General features: G+C 44.9%; 1 protein-coding gene across 2 annotated transcripts in view; it reads left to right on the top strand.

Moving 5' to 3' along the window:
• The window catches only part of si:rp71-79p20.2 (zinc finger protein 704), a 42,838-nt gene extending 20,486 nt beyond the window's left edge, over nt 1-22,352 (top strand). The window contains exons 3-9 of one of the 2 annotated variants that reach the window (XM_035381344.1): nt 9,388-9,488; nt 10,698-10,939; nt 14,396-14,496; nt 15,146-15,413; nt 16,327-16,431; nt 17,195-17,316; nt 17,940-22,352. In XM_035381344.1, coding sequence (XP_035237235.1) covers nt 9,388-9,488; nt 10,698-10,939; nt 14,396-14,496; nt 15,146-15,413; nt 16,327-16,431; nt 17,195-17,316; nt 17,940-18,051 — 1,051 coding nt within the window. In that variant the 3' untranslated portion in view covers nt 18,052-22,352. The remainder of the gene's footprint in view (nt 1-9,387; nt 9,489-10,697; nt 10,940-14,395; nt 14,497-15,145; nt 15,414-16,326; nt 16,432-17,194; nt 17,317-17,939) is intronic. The other variant, XM_035381345.1, reaches the window with a different exon arrangement.
• Nucleotides 22,353-22,403: the final 51 nt, after the last annotated feature.

Here is a 22,403-nt window from a genome sequence, read left to right as displayed (position 1 = left end):
GAATCCTTGACCAATCGTTGTCTTCAATATTACTTCCCAGATCCTTCTGCCATATTATTTGGAGATTATTACATGAGTCACCCAGAATTTGTTTAGATGTTTTGTAAAACACAGATGCTGTATGAGCTTCATGTGGTAAACTAAAGTATTTATTTAGTGGATATTATCACTAACATCAAATTTACTGCTAATACAGCGTCTTATTTGTAAGAATTTCCATACATTCCCTTTATTTTCAAGATTATATTTTTTCTTCAGATCCATATATGACATAAAAATCCAATTCTTGTCTTGTTTTTCTTGCAAAAACCTAGAAAATAAAATATGTAGTTACATCTTTTACTGTATACTGTTTTTTACTGATTCACTGTCACAAAGACGCTTCACGGAGGAAATCTTTATATATACACACACACACACACAAGATATATATATATATATCTTGTGTGTGTGTGTGTGTGTGTACATATATATATATGTGTGTGGTTACAGTGCACATTTTCAGCTTTTATTTAAGAGCATTTTTATACATTTTGGTTTCACCATGTAGAAATTACAGCACTTTTGTAAACAGTCCCCTCATTTCAGGACACCATAATGTTCGGGACAAAAGGCTTCACGGGTGTTTCTGATTAGTCAGGTGTGATCAATTGCTTCCTTAGTGTAGGCATAAGAGCTTTCAGTATCTAGTTTTCATTGTAGCCTTTTGGTTGCCTTTCAAGTCTTTTATTGGAGTTTGTCAACATGAGGACCAAACTTGTGTCCATGAAAGTCAAGGAAGCCAATATGAGGCTGAGAAATAAGAAAAAAAACAGTCAGAGACATATGACAAACCTTAGGCTAACCAAAGTCAACTGTTTTGAACATGATTAAGAAGAAAGTGAGCACTGGAGAGCTCAGAAATCACAAAGAGCCTGGTAGCACATGCACACACAGACACACAATATGACATCAGCAATTATTTATTTTTAAAAATATTTTTTTAATATTTTTGCGTATGTTTATAAGGCCAGTTAAGCACAGGGCACCCATGAAACAGAATAGCAGGGTTTTGGCAAGCAGAGACTAACACACTCAGTCCTGTATGACGTGTGCAGTTTCTTGCCTCCCATCTTCTGCTCCATTTAAAGATAAGGCTCAATACGTCTCAAATACAAGCCCATAAACCAACAGCCTGGGTAACTGCAGCATCATCTACATGGGCTGCATCGGCTAGCTGGGGGTCAGCTTGTGTGATGATGAGGAGTACAGCTTAACCACGGTGATATGCACAGAACTGTCTGTTCCCAGAATCTGTACAGAGCCCAAGGGTTTGCTGGCACACATCATTTGTCTGTGAAACTTTGCCCACTGTACTTTTCTGTTCAAGCTGAGTTTATACAGCGGTTTACTGAAACCCAGCCCTTAATTGTTGTATTTGTGACTTTAGTGCTGAATCCGAAATATTTATCTTCCCGTAAATGAAGGGTCTATTACGAATTCCGTGTAGTGGAACAGTGATGTTTTTAGCAGTGAGGCTCTATGATAGATCTCCAAGTGGCACACTTCAGTCTTTACACTCCAGAGAATATTTTCATCCATCCATAAATGAATAGCCACTAAGCATTCCTCTCCTCTAGAACAATAATACCTAGGGTTTTGAGAAGAAAGTACTGTTTTCAACTTGAGCATGCTGGGTACAATTATTCTGCATTACCTCTCCTGTTAGACAACGTGACACACATCTACATCCTGAAACCACTTTCTGATGTTTTCTCAAAGGTGGTGAAATGGATTTAACAGACCGGGAGGTTGTGGCGGGTGTGTAGTATGGGGGTTGGGTGGCAGTGAATATCTCACTTCAGCTGTCTGTGTGAGGTAGGACATGTGATCTGCTGTGTTTACATGGAGTGTGTATGAAAGGATATGCGGTGAATATTTGCACTGGTTAAAACTGTCTTAATCAGGATTACGGTTAATGATATTCGTCAATATGAGTACAACAATTTAGTAGTTACTTGCAGGTAAGCATCCTGGATTGGGCTACATGCATGACTTTGGCTTTGCTTTTATACTCAATATATTCTTCACATACCTGAAAAAGGTTGAGGCCAACTGTTCATTTAAAGATCAAAGACAAATGTGTGTGAAATTGGTATTTGGGAGCCATATGCAAATGTGTAAAAGAAAAAAACGTCCCGAAGTTTGTTTTCTCCCTGACTAGCGAGAAGGTCAGGCACGTCACCGCGTGTTGGGGTACAGCGGAGAGGCCGAGCTCAGGATCACGCTGGAGCGTTTCCAGCGCGTCCATGCGGGCACTGCGTGCTGGACCCCCTGATTTATGCTGTATCAGTAACTCGAGTCTGCTGTTAAATATAGACATGTATTTCCCCAACAACTGTGCCGTCTTAGATGTGGACAGTGTGTGCGGGGTGATGTCTCTTCAAAAGATAAGCATTAACTTTAGCCCTGTGTTTTTATTTAGGTCTGGCCTTTGAAAATATATTCACTATTGGGTCAGCCGACACAACATTATATCATTATGTGATGTTGTGAAATAAAATCTATAAAAGGGCTGCCGGGCTGTGGTCTGTATTACGGTAATTGATTTTCGTCTAAGATACAAGCAAACATGGCTAACAAAACATCTTTGGTCATATTTCAGTGGATTGGCTGCCAGGCAGAAAGTTTTGCAAACAAATGTAAGGTAAAGGAAAAGTGTAGAAAAAAAAAATGTAATGTAGAACCAGTAGGAAATGGATCAATTTCTCTTCATTATCGTTATCTATTTTTTTTATTCACAGGCCTTACCTTCTAAACGCCCTTAATATTTAGAGTGGCATGAATTTTCAGGCTCATTCCATCTGAGCTGCCACACTTGGGTGAAAAATGTGCTTTGCAGTGTTGAAAAGTTGTCCATCTCAACAGCTTGGTGCACACTCTACAGAACTGTAGGGATTACGTATCCTTGAAAAACGCGTGGTTGTGAAACATCTTAATCTCTCGTACCAGCTCTTTTGCTATCTCGCATTGCACGACTTTGGCTAGGAACTATTAGGACTATTTTATGGTTTTTTAAATGGTATTCAAAAAACACTGAACATTTTTTTTATCATAGTATCAGCACTGTATAGCAAGGAAATAAAATGATACAAGGTCAGTATTCTTACATGTTACATTTTTTTTTTTTTTTTTACAATGCTATCTTTTTTAAATTTCGTTGTTTTTATTTTTGCAGTTGTGGTACCAGTAAAAGTCCAGCACCACAAGGTTATATTATTGTACCAGTAACATGACACAAGGCATTACTTAATATATAGCTAAATAAGTAGGGTGTGCATTTAAATACTGTTTCTCGTGCAACAGTAGTTTGGCTATCAAAGCACTGCGTCTAACTTTTGGATCTAGGCGCTCTTTCATGCCATTTTCTTTTTGAGTTATGGAAGGAGTTTTTGGAGCATATGCTTGAACTGCAGACATTATGAATTGCAGCGTACCCATGAATCAGTCTTTGGAGAGCCAGACTCTTGAAATTGGGGAAGCCTCCCAGCTCTTTGTACCTCTGTAATGGCACAAGGGCGTATACGATCAGACACATTTTCATGTTTTCTTTAGGGGAATCGGTATAACATCCATTTCATCACTGGTGATCGGCCACATGAAGCGTTCCTTGTAGGCTCCTTCGTTTTTGTGTCTGGTTTGCAGTTCATTTAGATTAATTGTTTGTGAAAGGCCTTTCAGAAGTCAAATTACATCTCCTCAAACTGAAATTAAAACCTAACAATAGACATTATTCTGGAGGAATAGAGCAATAAATACAAATGAAGCTGTTAATAAAAAAATCTTTAAAAATGTGGTGAAGCAGATTCTTGAAGTCCAGATAATGAACTACTAAGAACTGCGTACAAACGGCCTGTGCTTCCAGCAGATAACATGCATTAGTAAGCAGCCTGTTGTCTTGAGAAGCACAGGAAGTCTCATGGAAGTCATGAGAGGAGTTGTATAGGTAAGGCCATTATTGATGATGAATCGCACATCACAGTCTTTCTCCCTCTCCCTCTCTCTCCATCCTTACTTAAAGAAAAATGTTAAAGTGGAGAGTTAAAGATGTGAAAATGGCCTCTGGTGTGCGCAAACTCAGTTTCCAAGAACAAATAAAATGCTTCATTTCCGACCCCCGGCTCTGCCAGGCTCAACCTGGATGTCCTCCCAGCATTTCTCAAAGTTTATTTCAACGATTAATTCAGATCTGTTTTTCCACACATATTTCAGTGTCCACATTTTGGAGAGGTTCCTTTTTGGTGTGGTTTGCTCATAAAGCACCGTTGGTGGGGACGGATTGGAGAGACTGTATCAAGTGGAAACAGAACTCCATTGAGCTGCACTATTGCTAGCGTGAGCGCAAGCTAACTGTTGCCAACATGAGCTGGATATGAAGTTGTGCTTGTGCATTACAGTCATCTTTATGTTGCCCGTTAAGCGAATCATAATAATAATAATATATGGGCCTCGTGAGAGACCCTGTCCCAAGAAAAGCAGCCCGCACCCCACAAAATGTGTTCCCTGTTCTCTAGTGCCCTGTTTCCTCCTCCTCCATCCCTCCCTCCCTCTTAGCTTTTCTCCTATCTTCTCCTCCCCCTCTTTTCTGTCTCTTCCTACTTCTTGTTTCCTCTCTGTCTCTACCTCTCACTGTCAGTCTCTCACTTTATTCTCTTCAACCCTGAAAAGTGTCTGTGCACATTTGTGTGTATGCGTGTGCATGCGTATGTAAGAGTACACATTACAAGTTTATTCACTTTGAGGGATTGAGCATTACAACAGCAGCAGTGCTGAGAAGAGTCCATTTATACTTTCTCTGGCCTTGAATAAAGTGAATTGACTGGTCTTTAGAAATGTCTCTGAATTCAGAAGGCTCCGGGGGCTTTTGGTAGCAACAGGATCAGACCAGCTTTGTGTCCACTACTCCGGCAGCACTGTGGAAGTGCAACACGCTGAAAGAGCATGCTGGGCTCCCGCCCTGGGTACGGACAGCGCATGCCAGTTGCCTGCCCCCCTCCAGCGGGTCGCCCCAAATGCCAGAGCGCCACCACAGTTCTCCGAGCAGCACCGTTTCTGCCGCTCTGTGTTTGTTTTTTTCATACTGTTGCAGTCGCTCTCCTGCTGGAGTTCAGCCTGTGGCCTGCGTGTTGAGCTCTTGGCCTGCCATTCCACTGGCTGCGCTCCAGCCAATGGGAGACGAGATATTTAAACGACCCATTCCTCCGGCGCACTATCTTGCGCTGCCCGGCTTGTTTATTTAAGCCGGCTATCGGCTGACACTCGCAGCCAGCGTGTGGGGGTGGGGAGGGGGAGTGGCACTGCTTCTCTCTGCCTGCTCCAACCTGCGCCGAGACGGCTGAGGGCCAACTAGTGGCGGGGGGGGGGGGGGAGTGGGCGGGGCATTTATTCTCTCACAACACACACCCAGTATGGAGGTATGCCTTCTCCTCCATCGTAAAAACTCAGTCTTCTGTGTAGGTGTGGCTTGCTTTCATTAAGAAAATCTGAGCTTTTGTGCAACCTGTAGGATTCAATCAATCATACCACTGAGGCTAATTACACCTTCAAAGTGTGTCTAATTTGGAGATTTCAGCCAACCTGTGTGATTGTCAGCTTTATATTTCAGTGCTCACTGAAGTGATTACAGCCATCCAAAAATAAGACGCAGAGAAGGAAGTAGAGACCTTGGATGTTTTCCCACTCAAATAAACCGTCAGACATATCCAGATGGGTTTGTGTGAATGGTGAGCTCTTCGAACGCAAGTCACGGTTGGAGGGAGGCCAAGCCTGACCGTTTAAATGGAAGTCCGTGTTCGCAGCCAAGGAGAGCGGCGTAAGATGGGGCTGCATCTCCGAAGCGCAAGCTTCCCCCATGTTGAGGAAACAGGTCCGCGGATCCATTTTACAAGGCCGTGCTCAGCTGCCTTCCCCATGGACCACCCCCGCCGTGCAGCCAGCGAGAGACCACGCCCCCTTTCCCGAGCAGCCTCCTTCCCGCCTTCCTCTGCGTGCGCTCCACAGCCACAGTCCACTTCCCTAGGCAGTCCGCCCACTCGCTTTTAGCCGTTTTTTTTTTTTTTGTTTAACGGTTTAAAACTTTTTTTTTCTCCAGAGAAATTTCCCGCAATTCTGCCTAGGCCAAACCAGCATTTTCGCCTACGTTATATGTCAGAAGCAACATAAGCAACTGTAACAATAGACTGTAGTCGTATGTATTTATGGTATCTATGCATGTTTTGAATCCCACTCGTAAAAACAAATATTACGGTTGACACTAGATTAAATAAAGCAGCGACGCAACACAAACAGAAGTAGAATGAGTAGCCTAGCTTCAGGCAATTAAAATTTAATTTACAGATATATCCCCTCTTTTTTATCTTTTGGCTGAACATCACTGAGAACTCTTACGGGAAACACAGTCAGTCGGAATGTTTCAGTGTCAGGAGAGAAGGGGGAGAGTATTAGTCTCATATTGAAGGGGTGTGTCTTTGGGGAGTTTGGGGTGGGGGTGGGGGACGGGGGTGGGGACAGAGCAGTGGTTGGCTGGAACTGGAAGTTCTGAGTTGGATGCTCCACAAAGACCAAACGGCACTTCGTCAGTGCCAGCCGTTTCCATGCCAGGGAATTGCATTTTTTTCTGCTCCACGTAATTTATTGCACAGCATGAACGTCGGGCCCCTTTTTTAAAAGACAAAATTTGATAATGGGAGAAAAATCTGTGCGACTGGTCTCAAGTAGGCACAGGGTGTGAGTGTGAAATCACCTGCTATCACAGGAGAGGCATGCAAAGTGTGCCCTCAGAATCCAGCAAACATTCCATCCAGTCCTGCGCTCACCCCTGAGAGCTAGTTCCCCTCCTGCTCGCACGCGCAATTTAATCAACACCGTCCGCACGGGGCGGCCCCCCGACCTTCACCACGGGGCCGTCGAATCTCCAGCCCGTCCCCGCGGAGGCCCGTGGCCCAGCGCGAAGGGCCCGTTCGTCCCCCCTGTGTGGGAAAGCAATTCGAATGCGCCACATCACCACCTTCCTCTGGTTTTTATTTTTGTCTCACTTTGTGAAAGGGCACGTTCGCTTGAGATTTTATTTATTCATTTCGTTCTGTGTTCTGTTAATCCAGACCTTGTTTTTTTGTGATATTTGGAAGTTGACCCACTTGAAAAAAAAAAAAAAAAAAAGGCAGAAAAAGTTTTGGCTAAAGTTTTGCTGAGCTCTGCCAAGTTTTCGGCTTGGCTTTAGCATACAGCCCAAACCAGTTTGCTCTGGTTGTGTAGCTGAGCGGTCTGGGGGCGGGGATGGGGTGGAGGAACTCCAGCAAGTATCTCTTAAAGAGACAGCGTCTCTGCGAACGCTGCCTCTCCTCTGCCTCTGGCTGTGTTGGAACCAGGCTAGCCTTCTTCAGAGTTGCCGCGCAGAAAAATACTCAAGGACGTTTTTTTAAATATTTTCCACTGCCACCTCGGCTGCATTGTAAGATATTTCACCGTGTCATTAAAACCAATTGCACACTCGAATTGTCTGGCTCGAAATCAAAGTTTCAGCTGCCAAGTGGAAAACTAAAACACGGGAAACGGAAAACATACTTCATATAGTGTCGGGGGAGGGGAAAAAGCCGCAAACTGTTTAGACTTTTTTAACCGAGAGGGAAGCTCTGGTTATGTAATAACGAGAAATCAGGTTTCTGTGAGCATTTCACATGAGCTGATTGTTTGTGTTCTCTGTCCGCCATGTCTTGTGCATGGTGCGGTGGGGATTCCACCCAGCCACACAGCCTTTTGAGCCGGTGACCTTTTCCCCGAATGCCAGTCTATCTGGCAGTATAAATAGAGGTCCGGCTCACGGCGCAGAATGGCGCTCTCGTCAGAGAGAGATTAGGCGGCAGTGAGCAGCCCCACCGGACACCACGGGGTTCACATCCCACTCCACTCTGTTCTCAGCCAATCCCCTTTTCCCTGCCTCCTCCCCCCCACGCACCCCCTCCCTGTCTTACAGTCCTCTGTCCTAGTGCTCAGCACCAGTGCACGCAGTCAACACCGCTTTTTTTTTTTTTCTCAACACAGTTTTGGTTAAAGGCCGATCAGAACCCCATTAGCGAGCGCTCTGCTCACCCTGGACCTCTCACAGGAAGACACAGCCCCCGTGACAGCCAGGAGGGGCTCAAGTGAAGACAGAACAAGAGACAGAGAGGACAGACAGATGACTAAGTGGATCAATCTGCTCTGTGCTGCATAGAGAAAGCAAGAACAAATCAGGGGACTAGGGACCACAAGACTCTGTTTATTATTACACTGAAACTTTCCATTACACGCAATAAACTGATTTTTTTGTTACTGTATAAAAAGCCTTGATATGCGTCAGTCCGCCTATTTATCACCGGGCTGGGCTTTTCCTGACCGGTTGCCAATTTGGCATCCAGCAATAACAATTGGCCAGTTGGCGCAAGCCGGAAAAAAACAGAGACCCCTTTAACACAGCGACAGGTCAAGCCTTGCTGTGGTCTTGGGAAAAACAAGGATCTCAGCGGGATCAGAAAAAGAAATGCTCATTTGTAGTTAACGTTGTTGGGGGGTTTTTGAAGCACTTCTTTGACGAACCTTTGAGTTGGACTGTATGCTGAGAAAGCAAGTGCCCAATCATCATTTTTGCAAAGTAATTGCAAGAATTATGTGATGGCATTGGTTCTCTGAACTGTCATCCCAGACTGATGGATGTCATTGATTGGCTGAACCATGAGGGTGCCACGGGATGTCTGTGCTTGGCCATGCCATTTATCTAGAGATTTAGGGTGGTTTTTGCCAGTGCAAGGTGATGTGCTTGCTGATATTCGCTGAACACGGACACATCATGCCAGGGCTGTACAGAGTTTCCTCTCAGAGAAATGTCAGCTGCTGCTGCTGTGAAGGGGATCTGACACATTTGAGTTTAATACTGAGTGTCCTCTGATGCAAGCTTGGGGGACTGGCATGTAGTGTAATGTGTTTACCTCAGTTTAATACGAGGGCAAACAGTCCACCTAAACTATTTCTTTGCTTTATTCAGACAGGGGGAAAGCAGGCTAGCGATAGAGATGGGGTCGCAGTACTGAAAGTGCCATGTCAGATAATCAAACCCTTGGCCACATGGGAAGATTTGAATTATAGGTGGAGGGCTGGCCATCCTATAGGTCGTACAACAAGATCATCCCACGTTCATCTTTTCATCATCACAGTGTTTGTCGCAATGTCACACAGGCCTTGAAAAAAGTAACGCGTTTGGCTTTATGGTCACTGTGCTGTGGGATGCTGCCAGGTCATCAGAATTGTGATGTCACCTCCCCAGCACTGGTTTATGTCACTGGATCACAGGGGTCTCATCTTTCTGTCTTGCAGAAAACCATCCGGTCATGCTGACAAGGAGGTGATGGCTGCCACAGTCCTGTCGTCCCTGTCCACCAGCCCCATGGTGCTCAACCCGGCCGCGGGCACTCAAGGTACCCCCTCCCGCTTCGCCAGCCACAGCCCCGCCCGCTTCGCCAGCCACAGCCCCGCCCCGCAAATTCTCCAGATGCACGCTGGGAGAATCCATTTCAGGATTTTCAAACGGCCATACAGAACCACTACGTTTCCACTGTCATTCAGGACACCCGAATCTCGCTTTAATAGGAGCGTAGTGAAGTTAGATGAAGGGATGTGGGGGCCGAGAGTTGTTGAAATGGCCCGTGATGAGGTGGCAGAGCGTCTGGTGGTCGGCGGGTCCAGCCTGGCTGTGAAGCATTAGGATCGGTCCTGCTCCGCTCTGCTCTTACGGCTACAGATGGAGCCAATGGTTTGGGTTCATTCTCTGTTTATTACACTGCCTTATGTCACGAGCAGCAATGTTTTCAATCATGCAAATGCAGATAAGAATTAAAGCCCAAATCCATCAAGCTCTACAAGGTCTTCCTTTTAACCCTGTAATGTACAAAACAAAATAAAGGAGATTATTTCTCTTCATCGAGCGAAGGATAAATGAGGCTGAACAAACTGCAGTAGCAGTGCCAAAAAAAACCCCTTAATCTCCACCTCCCGTGGAAGCATTAGGTACCACAGCTTTGCCGTGGAACTTTATGCACATTAAGCTCAGCGTTACAAAGGTCAGCAAAGGGCTAGCCTCAGCTTAAATTAATATTATATATTTAGCCCCAGTGCTAAAGCTCAGAATATGAATAGTTCATGATATAACACCAACAGAGCTTTCTTCAGTGTGTCTCATGGGCTCTCATTTCTCACAGCCTTCCCTGTACATTTGATTCACTTTTATGTTTTTATTGGCATGTAAATTATCATGAAATATGCAACCTGAAACTTTTACATTACATTACATTACATTACAGGCATTTAGCAGACACTCTTATCCAGAGTGAGTTACACAACTTTTTTTGCATAGCACTTTACATTGCATGCATTTTATACAGCTGGATATATACTGAAGCATTGCAGGTTAAGTACCTTGCTCAAGGGTACAACGGCAGGGCCCTACCTAGGAGTCGAACCTGTGTCCTATTGGTTACAAGCCCAGTTCCTTACCCACTATGCTGAAGTAAATATTTGTTACCATGGAAAAGGACACTGCTCCCGTACACAGGAGGATATGCACTATGGCTGCTGTTAGCGGGTTATTCATTAGTACACATTTTGAGAGAGTCTTTATTTTTATGTAGCTGCAGTTACAGAGCCCACCAGCAGGGGCTGGAAGGAAAGCCTGTCTGCCAGCTACAGCAGCTCCACCAGCGGAAACTGGAGCTGGGACGCCAGCGACCAGTCGGTGCCCTCCACGCCATCTCCGCCGCTGTCCAATGACGTCAGCAAGAGCTTCCTGCTCTCTTCTCAGGGGGATGACAACATCGAAGAGTCGGAGACCACTCACTTCCTGTTTGAGGACCCGATCCCCAGGAAGCGCAAGGTATGATGAATGGGAGGGGAATGAGCTGGAGTGACATTTACAGGGTCGGATTTAGGTTTAGTACGGTCCTGGGTGTGGAATATTGGTTTAGTGGTCATAAAGACAACTTGTGGGATCTTTGTGCACCAGAATAGATTATATTTTTGGATGCAGATTTTGGGCTTGAACACAGAACAAATAAGGTGTGGAATGTGCATAAGGTTTAGTATATATTTGGGAGTTGTGGTGCATTATGGGATATGGCTTTTTTAATTTTATATTTGCATTATTATTATTGGCTTTTGCCATTTCAGGCCTATTAATTCAATCCTTTGCTGCTACTCTATTTCAATCGGAAGCCGGGGCGATGCACGTTTGCTCGCGTGTTTGATTGTCATGTATAATTTGTGGCATGCTGCACGTCAGCAGTAGGATCAAATCTCTTTCATCGAACTCTGCTGGCAACTGAAAAGCTGCTTAAATGGAACACCCTGAAGACTTAGGAGATGGGAGTGGGGTGGAGGAGCGCTAAAGAGATCAGGCGCTGCCTTTTTCTGAACCCTCCAGCCAAAAAGTGGCATAGCACAGAGGAGCCAGTATTGTAGACCTGAGGGGTGTACTGAACCCACAGTTCAGATGGCAGCTCAGGAGTGCCACCCCATACCAAAAATAAGTACCTTTTCAATATCTACTTACATATTTCGTAGTTCTTTTCTGTCATTCATAATTCATTTCTGAAAATGGTCAGCATAAATATTAATTGGACATTCATTTACAATGAAATTTCCCAATGTTCTGTGACTTTTTTTGTATACGTTGCAGACTTTTCTTCCATTAAATATTGGACTTAATGTTTTTTTCTTTGGTTTATGTACTTTATCATGTATTTGTTATTTTTGCCTTATATCTATATAGTATGAGTAAGGCTCATACTTTGTACATCATATTAATTTTATTTTCCTGAATATTTTTTTTGTTTTGTATGAGAAACCAAGTTTGTATTGAAAGTCACCTGTACATTTTATCTCTCTGGCCTTGCCGCTGAGATCTTAACACCTTTGCTTAATGCGATTTAGGAATTATGACAGTGCCCTTGGCCATGAGACGGCAGGTAACGTCCTGTTCCCCGCGTAGCATGATGTAGTTCGCTCCGAAACCTTCTTTTTTCTGTCTCTCTCCTATGGAACCAGTCCAAGATGTAAATGTGGTTTCAATATCATGATGCAGTGAGCCCCTGTGGTAATGCTGGGATGGAGGGGGGAGGGGCCCTATGAGAGAGGAGGGAGTTTCTTTCATTAGAGCTTGCGATAAAACAGAAAAATTGGGTTATTTATTCTTCACTTGACAGTTTCTTCCCCGAGGCTAACCTTTGTGACCAGTAGAGATACCAGCACCCACGTGATTGGTTGCCCTCGTTGAATGTATCCAGGAGAGTCAATTTACTGGCATGTGCCAAGAAGTAGAACTGGCAATAGTTACTGCTGGCATGCCGGAACCGTTTAGACACTTGGACCTTTATCTGAATGATATGAAACAGTTGTATTTTTGAATGATAAATAAATACAATTCATAGAACCATGTCTGGAGTGCTAAGTGTGTCTGCTGTTTAAATGCAGAACGGCCCTTGGGGCCACCTGTCTCCCATCCCGGCCTTGTGTTGGCCTTGGCTTATGGTTTTGTGACCTCTGACATGCTACTTGCATTGCATCTGCAAACATTAGCATTTAGGTGGCTCTGTTTGACCTTTGACCATTTTTGCCTATAAGATGTGAATGTTTACAACTAGCTATTTTTTAATTAAGCGTTTAATTAAGTTTTGCGTGAAGCAGGGGATACCCACAGTGTGTGTCACTGCATGGGACTTTCACTGCCAGTCACGGCGTTGGGATTCAGTTCCGGTCTGTTGGACATTACGATTCATTTGTGATTTGTAATGTGTTACAACTGAAGGGTGTAGTCAAATTGTGAAGATTGAATCCCTCTTTGGGTCTCTAGTGCTTATGACTGCTGTATATGGTGGTTATGAGTAGTCATGATGGGCTATGATGCAGTTATGGTAAGTTATGTAGGCTGCATGGAGCAGTGGTGTCTGAAAGGGTCACCAAAATGCCAGTGGTATATCATTTGATGATGAGTTGTAGTCTCGTAAATTAGAGGGTAAGGGTTAACTGGATCCAGGAAAACCTGTTCATATTGTGCTTTGTTATGCCCACTGGCGATATCTGAAAGAGCGACAGAAGCACACCCACCTATTCTCATTAAGCATGGGAATGCGGGTTTGGGCTCGCTGCTGAAAACCATGCCAAAATCCAGTCTGCACGTATCTTCCTTCCCCCCTTTACCCATCCAAAAAATTAACTCACACCAGCTCACACACAATTGAAAATATCTTAACGGTGGCTATGTTTTCATGGGAATGGAAAAGGAATGCTCCATGTTGTGTGTGCGTGTGTAGGTGTGTGTGTTTCGATAAATGAGAGGAGAGAAAGCCTGCTCTTCGGAGTGACTAGGAAGTCAGGATTACAGTGAGTTATTATCTGCCGGTTGGGTTTCCGTCCCGCGCATCTCAGTAATGGCCTTTATCAGAGATTACACGAGCGCTGACGTACTGCGGCGGCCGGGGGAGGCCGGCGCTCGGCACAAAGGCCCGCTTGCTTTGGGATTACTGCGCGCCGCGCCGGCGAGTCAGAGCAGCGAGGGGGAGGCGCGCGGGGGCGGGGAGGAGGCGCGGCGTTGGGTTTCATCCGCGTGGGGTTGTACAAACCTGGCCCGTATCGGGTTACTGTTTTCATGGGAATGCTTTTTCAATAGGTGGTGAGCGAAGCCTTATTTTAGGCCGCGCGGCGAGTGTGAGACAGCGTTACAGCGGGGGATGGGGAGAGTGTGTGTGTGTGTGTGTGTGTGTGTGTGTTGGGGGCAGGGCGCTTGAGGAACATTTAAGATGACATAGCAACAGCTGACAGTTGACCGCACATCCCTGTCTGCACAAAGCCAACTGTTAATGCCCAGGCCAACAGACACGAATAAATGCAGTCCATTAAGCGTGCAGACATAATCTCACTCCGGGCCCCATTCCTCCTCCCGCTGCACAGACCTTCCAGTGACACGCAGCCGTCTCTCTCGCCGATCGCCGTTTTTAATCTGACTGCTGTGGGGGATGGGGGATGGCATCTTTACTGACGTTCGCCATCTCATCTTTGACCACTTTTTTCTTTACTGTGCGTTCGTTTGATTTTGCACTGATAAGAAACCCCAAAAAAACGAAATGATCTCATCTCACTTCATCTCTAGTCGCATGACGGCAGAGGAGACTGCTGCAGCAGAGGCTCGTTTGAGCGCTGGTGTGCCGCCGGCCTTTCAGCTGCAGGCGCAGGGGTGGAGGGAGAGCCGGAGAAATCTTCTGAATCTAAGTTCAGGTGTGGCGTGTAAACTAATCGCCAGAGTGTAAAGTTGTGTGTAAAAAATTGTGTCTTTCAGAATTCCATGAAGGTGATGTTCAAGTGCTTGTGGAAGAACTGTGACAAAGTCCTCAGCACCTCCTCAGGGATCCAGCGGCACGTTCGTACCGTCCACCTGGGGTAGGTGTGTTCTTAACAAACCGGGGACCTCGCCCGTGGTCCTTTTACCTCACGACTCGTAGAGATCGCCTCGGACGTATCCTAGCGCCCGGGATTTCAAGTTTCACATTTCCTTCCCTATTATGGTGAACAGAAGCTGCCGAGAAGAAGAAGCAAAAGAAAGCGATTAAGCCCGAGCACCTGGTGTATTTTTACTCCTTCCAGTTGCTGCCCTCTTTCAGTGTCTGCAGCTGTACGAAACGGGCACTGCTCCTTGTCGCCCCCTCTTGGTGGAAAAGGGGTATAACAGGGAAGAAGATCATTTTATTGGCCTATTCATAAACATAAAATGAAGTTGTTTACACTCATTCCGAAAGCACGCTGCTTCATGGTTAAAGACACTGTGTTGCGCTGCGGTTATCTGTGGTGAATGTCGACAGACCTGGGGCAGTAAAATCAGAACATCCAGAAGGAGCGCTCAGAGAACTAGCACATGGTCTTACACTACAGGGCTCTTGCCTAATACAGCTACAATGTGTTTCTTAACTGAACTCCCTGAGACAGTGGCTTCGAAGTAGAAACACTGGTGCCACGTTCTGCTGAGGCCAAACCCTGTCCCCTCACCCCTCACCCCTCACCCCCCCATCCTGTGCTGGCCTCACACCCACAGGCGTAACAGCGACTCGGACTACAGCGACGGCGAGGAGGACTTCTACTACTCCGAGATCGAGGTGAACATGGACACGCTGTCGGAGGGGCTGTCCAGCCTGACGCCCACCTCGCCCACCACGGCCGCGCCCCCGCCCGTCTTCCCCACCCTGGAGCTGCCCCACTCGGAGCCGGACCGCGCCAGCGTGCGGGGGGCACCGTGCCACACCCCCCTCAGCCAGTCGGCGCCCTCCACGCTCTGCCACATCCGCACTGATCACGCCTACCAGGTACCTTTTCCCTGCAAAGCCTCGGACGTCCAATCAAGTATAGTGAACGGGCATTTTTAAAGTCCCCCTCTTGTGAGGGTTTCCGAAGCCATTCAGTTCAGTGTACTTACTTTGCACCTTAGTGACCCCTGAGGGAAACAGGAGGTACAATACAGCACACAAAGGGCATCCTGCAGAAGAAGCAGTGCTGTAGGCCGGTGCACTGTACCTAAATCCCCCCCACCCCCCCGAGGAATGCACTGTGTGAGGCCTCGGTGAAACTGCCTTTGTCCTGTATTACATGCCCGGTGAAACTTGTTCTCCTGTAAATAAAAATGTCCCATATTACTTTGCACTACATCTTCTATGAGTCAGAAGCAGGCAGTTGAACACTGAGCGTGGTTTAGCCCTTTAGGTTGATGGATGTGGTCCTGCTCGTAGGTTTGTGCGGTCTTGCCTGGTCACGCTCGGCGGAGGCTGCGTGTCCTCCACACGGTCCCGCGTTGTTCACTGCACGGTGGCCGGCTGTCGATTAGCATGCCTGGCCCTGCCTTCCTGTCCAGGCCCTTTCTTTATTAACCTTTGTGCTGCCATTGGCTTCTGTCCCTTTTCAATTCTGCGCAGTCGGCATGGAATCGTCTCCAGCGAAAACGCTGCCTGTCAAGCCGGAGCTGGTTCCATGCACCGTGTCATGTATACGTTTCTATAGCAACTTACCGAAGGGACCTGATGATTAGCCCTGTACTTTTATTAACTGAGTGTGGGTGTGCGTGCGTGCATGTCTGAGTGTCACTCATCACCCGCCACGGAGCCGGACCGCGTTCAGGCTCCCGGAGGACTCCTTTCCTGCGGGGTGGGGGCCTTCCGCCTTGCATGGAAGGGGGGGGGGGGGAGGGCAGTGTTTATGGACACTGACCTGCACTGTGTTTTTCAGGCAACTGCTCCTGTGAGCATTCCCATGTCTTCCAAGTTCATTCAGAGTGAGAGTGGGATCAGTATGTCCTGGCAGTCACCCCCCATCATATTTAAAGGGCTACCGGTGAGATGGCTTCCCTTCATTCCTCTTTCTCTTCAGCGCCAGGGCCTCAGAGTTCCAGTCTTCTTCTGCTGTAGCCCGACTCTAGTTCACCTGTCCTTTTTAAAGAATGAAACGTGGGTGACTTCAGCTGACATATAACCTGGTGTATAAATGACTAATCCTGGTGTATAAATTTCTATGTCAGTTTGCTTCCTTGCCTTTTCAAAAAAAACAAACTTAAAAAAAAACACCTTAGAAACAGGCTCTTGCATTTGCCAGTTTATCTGCCTTTCGTGGCCCAGAGAAAAGACAGCAGAAAGATGCCTGAGAAAAAGAGATTTTTACCTCTGATGTGACAGTGTTTACCTCGGGGATGCCTGAAAAACACTGTGCCTTTGCTCTTGCTCTTGCATGAGTTCCTGTTTCCTGTTTCTTGGGTACTCTTGCCAGAAAGTGTGAACCACTGAGATGTGAGCTTAATCTGTATGTCTTGCTCCCTGCACAGTAAGAGCTGTGGTTTTAAACATGACCTGATAAGTCTATTTGTGGATTTTCAGTCTCTCTACATTTAAGCCCTTCACAACACATTTTTTGAGATATGTACATGGATGTATACTTTAAAAAGTATACTTTGAAATGTGTGGGTATTAATATGCAAGCTTTAAAATGTTTATGTGGCAAATGTGTCATGTATGTTTTATGATGTTTCAGATTTCATTGATGGGTTTTGGTGTGGCTGTTGGACACTCATGCTTGTGACCTTTGACCTCTTCTTCCCACAAAGGGTCCTGTGTCTCAGATCCGCACTGTTGGTATTGGGGAGAAGCGGCAGCCGACCCAGCATGCTACTGTTACCAAGATCCACTCGTCTGCTGCCCCAGCACCCAAGCCCTCCACCGGGACAAGGTAGGTGCAGTCCATCACTGTGCACAGGCAAGCTCTCAAATCTTAAAAGCCTCCCAGCAAGCAGGTAGGTCTGAACTGTAGGGCTGGGCAATATAGCCAAAATAACATGACTTTCTTCATACTATCGACGGTATGAGACTGTTCGGGTTTCCAATTCAAATTGGCACACAAATTCTCTGTCACAATGTGCATTTTTAAAATATTCTTTGGGTGAAGAACGGTAAAATGCCATTAGGCGACAGTATTGCAAAACCCCATACTGTTGCAGAAATTCATACCGGTATACCAAAACATAGGGTATATACAGTTCATGTTTACTCTGGCCTGGCGATATAAAAACCCGTAATTATTTGGTGAGGAGTATGCAGTCCCAGAAGTGTGTGGGCGGCACACGGCCTGAATCCAGGTCAGCATTTAAAAAAAAAAAAAATCTGCAACATTTTTTTTTTGTACATACTCGCATTCTGGCAGTCGAATTGTAATTGCTGAATGCGCAGAAGGAAGGAAAACAAACAGGACAGAGAGAGAGAGAGAGAGGAAGAGAGGGATGGTTAAATTGCCTTGGTGGTAATGCGTGTGCCGCGTTGCCGTCGTCTGATTGGGTGGCTCTCGTGCGTTTGCAGGAAGCCGCGTGGAGAGGCCAAGAAGTGCCGGAAGGTGTACGGCATGGAGAAGAAGGACATGTGGTGCACGGCCTGCCGCTGGAAGAAGGCCTGCCAGCGCTTCACTGACTGAGCCCTTAAAGAGACAGACACTTCCCATTCGCCGGCGCCCGGCGACCCCCGACCCCCGACCCCTGACCCCTGACCCCTTCAGCATACACGGGGAATCGGTTTCTCTGTGACGAAACCCCAGGGCTTTACTGCTTTGTGCACAAGGGGGCTCTCAACCCCCTCCTGCGTAAAAGAATACAGAATACTTAACAAAAAAAACACATAGAAATACAAAAAAAAAAACACAAAATCAAAAATTGGACAAAAATAAGAATATTATTGCTTGGGCAGCAATGTTTATGTAGGTTTAAACTTTTTTTGTAAAGTACTTGGAAAAACATACAACAAACAAAAAGAAATCTGATTCATATGCTTATAATACTTGTTTTGTATTTTCCTATTTTGCATGTCTTCATCAGAAAACACATCTGACCGAAGATTTCGGATATAAGCTCTCAGTGTAATATACTTTCACAACACGCTATTTCTGCCCGGTTAAAAAACAACCAGTAAGCTATTTTTTGATATTTGACTATCAGTAGATTTTTTTTCTTTGTCTTTAGTTTGGTCCCAACAATGTTTCTGTGATTTATACAGATTCTTCTCCACTGTAAGTGGTCTTGTAAACAATCATTTTGTGTTTCTAAGCAGCACTTTCACCAAAGGAAAACAGATCTATAATCTGCTTTAAATGTGATTGTCGAAATTGTGCTGAACATTAATATTTTCACGAGAATATTTCCTCTTTGCTAAATGGTAAATAATGCAGAGATTCCTAATGCTTTTTGGGAAGCAAATAATACATGTAGGCCATCTCAAAGGCTCTTTCTCAACTGAAAGATGGTCTTTGGTCTTGGGCTATATCACCAAAATGAAGCTCAGCTTTGAATTTCCAAAACTGTTTTAAATGAAATAATATTTTTCTTTTATTTTTCCTTTACGTCTGTCTAGATATGCACCTTTTGGATTTTTAAAGTTGCTTTCAGATTATCACTGTTGGCTTTAACCACAGTGTATGCACATGTGTGGGAATGTATTTGCAAATATTTGTAGACTTTTCATGCCTTTGACATAGAGTTGCAGCATGCAGTCATACAAAAAAAATCATGAATATCATGTTGAAATACTGAGCATACATGTGTTGTATACAGATAAGTCAAATATCTGAAATATTGATAATCTGCTGTCTTTTAACAATACACAGTATTATGTAAGTGTATGGCATCTTATTTCAAGACTTGCTATTGGAGAGGGTTTTAAATGCCTGCATTGGAGAGTATTTTCTGGGTTAGCGTAGAATTTCTGTTTGAAATTTTTCTCTCATGGAGAGTGTAGATAAACACACCATGATTTGTTGGCTGTAAATGAAAATTGCAGTTAATGGCCCCATTTAATGCTTTTTTTCTATTCGCGTTCATACCGTAACACACCGCCATTTATATGCTTGTTTATAGCTTATTAAAGTCTATGCATTACTGTTATAAAGGGATTATTTGCTTCCCATAAACCTTGCTTGGATTGATATTGGACTTCGATCCACTTGATGACATTATGAAAATATGGACGTCCTGCTCAGCTTTTCTGATACCGCCACCACTGAATGTATCTTCTGCTGTAACACGGACTCTACCACCTTTCTCTGTACTCAAAGGATTGACTCTGTTATTTCCCAACTCATTTGCTCAAATGTGTTCCCTCAGAATAGTAGATATTATGTTATCTATGACTCTGTACTCTTTGCTCCGCCCCCTTCCCTGACACCCAGATTTGTGCTTGTTGCCCTGGCGATGCCTACATTCCACATTTCCCAGCCCCTCAGTAGACCTGAGGTCAGTGGGCGTGGCAACGTGTGGCAGGCTGCCGGGACCCACAGAATCTTGTCCGTAACTCGGTGAGGACGGACGGCAGGCACTGACCTGCCCAAACACTCGGCCGCCAAGCTTCCCTGCCGCCCCAAAGCACAGATCTGTACCGAAGGGGCGCGAGTCTTAGTCATGTTTGGAAAACTTCACCAAGTGCCAATGGGAAGAGCAAAAAAAAAGAAAAAAAAAAACCTAATTGATTTGCACTAACTTGTACTGCACAAAGACATATTTTGTATGTGGAATTTTTATATGCAGCATTTGAAGTTGTTAAAGCGAATGAGTTTTGGTCGTCACTGCCTTTCTGGAATATGGGTTCAGAGACAGTTTCATTTGTTGCCTCCCTCAGTGAGAGCTGTTGGGTTCTGTAGTTTGACTGGGGGTCATCATTTGGAATAGGCCTTCAGTCAGTGAAGTATATTGTTTCTTATGCAAAGCGCTAGATGTAGCACAGATACAGTAGCTTGTGTGTAAAGGCTCCATGTTTTTTTTCGTATTTTAGCCAATATAACTCCTTTATTCTGTCCATTCATCTTCTCATATATAACCATATTTTGTCTTCCCCTGTAGAATTAGATTTAAGTGTGTGAGTCACTCGTGGGAGGTGCTAGTAGGGTATTTGGTTGTTTTGGATAATACGGCATCTGGACAGATTGCCGTGGAACACCGCTAAGCTCCTCCCACTGCCACCTGCTTTTCTGATAGGCAGCAGCACAACTTCCTTGCAGGGATTAATTATGCTGTTGTTCTGCTGGCTTTTTAGCCAATCAGTTAAAATAACAGCAGTGCTCCTCTGTCTGTACCGCCCCTTTGACTACATAAGGCCCGCCTCTCTCCAGCCAGCTAGATTCATACTAGTGTATTAGCACGCTGCCAGGCACTTTTCCCACCTTGTTGCACTAGAATGGACGTGCATTACCCAACTGAGCTAAAGCAGTGGGAACAGAAAAACTTAACTCTGAATGATTTTGCCTCCAGCTCACACTTGTGACAAAAAGGTAATTAGGGGAAAGACAAACTAGTTCAGACAGGGGTGTATGCTGAAGATTTGATTACAGATAAACTCATCTATGGAGGCAGTGATGATTCACAACAAATAGTTATTTTTGATGTTTTCCTAGACATGCAAGGTAAAGAACGCCCTGATTCATTTTCATCTTTTTTCTATGTTTTGTATTATAGAATGGAAAATTTTAAAATAGAATTGAGATGATTTTTGCTGATTTCTTTTTTTTTTGTAACAATTGAAAAGTTATATGGAAGATAACATGTAAATATACTATACAGTAAATGTTGTGGGGTGGGGAAAAACATTGATGAATGTAAAAACTACAAAAAAAAAAGCCTAATCATGTTTTTTTCCCTTGGTAGGTGGTCCTGGGGGTGTTTTTGTAGACCCCATCGGGCTTTGGTTTCTATGTGTCTTATTCTGTATTATGGGCTGAATTCAGAATCTAAAACAGTAACAAGTTCACAGCTGTTCATTTAATTTCACATTGTATCACTTCAATAATCCAACCACATGCAATAATGCTTCTGCTCCTTTCCTTCCTTTCTGCAGTGTCATGTTTTAAAAGGATATGACTTGTTTCTGACAACATGGACTCTGATCTGCTCCAGATATTCACTTTGTATTTGTTGTTGTCGGTCAGGACAAACTCGATTTGTTGATCTGTTTCCCCCTGAAAAGAACTTCTGTGTGTCCTGCCCTGCACATTCCATTGGGCTGCCTGACAGTGTGTCCGTCTCTCTGTCCGCTCGATCATCTGTCCTTCTGTCCACCTGTCGCACTCTCGCTCACACCCCTTAGTGCATTCAAACACACTGTAGGCAAACCCTACAGTCCAGCCAGGATGTTAAGCTAACCAAACCCAAACAATGTGCAGAAAAATACCTTTTTTATTTTTTATTTAGCTTTTTTGGTTTTCAAATTTCAGTGTTGCGTTAAACAAGACAGCGCTAAGCCAATGGATTGATGTACAGCTTTTTTTGTTTTGTTTTATGGCAGCTCCATTGAGCGCGAGACTCAGATTTGTGCTTCTGTCATTTCCTTTTTAAATCGCTTGTTTTCGTCTTTCTTTTGTTCTCTTCAGATACGTGCCATCGGTGTTTGACCGAGCTGCGGCTCGCGAGAAACTGACGCACTTTTGATTGTGTGTTTTCATCGTCGGGTTTTGTTTGATTGGTCTGAGGTTTGCATGTTTGCAGATGTGCCACATCTGGGCCGTCACATTCTGTTGAATTCTTACGAGATCTCAGACTTTTACTGTACCATGCTGTGCTGGCAGCCAGTCCCGTGGCTGCAGGCAATGGTGCTTTGGCCCACAGGATTGTTGCATTGCATTGTTGTCTGCCTTTGTATAGCCAGGGCACAGAGCCGGAATGTACTTCCATTTGGACAATTACATGGTTGAAAATATTGGAAAAAATAAACGTGAATTAAAGCTGTCCTTCTCTTCAATTTGTCTGTTCAGTATTTTGATTGACGAGATTTTGTGGAACCAAAATGTTT

Source organism: Anguilla anguilla, chromosome 11 (genome assembly GCF_013347855.1).
Source record: "Anguilla anguilla isolate fAngAng1 chromosome 11, fAngAng1.pri, whole genome shotgun sequence".
In the NCBI taxonomy this organism is placed as follows: Eukaryota; Metazoa; Chordata; class Actinopteri; order Anguilliformes; family Anguillidae; genus Anguilla; species Anguilla anguilla.
This window is presented reverse-complemented; position numbering and strand designations above follow the sequence as displayed.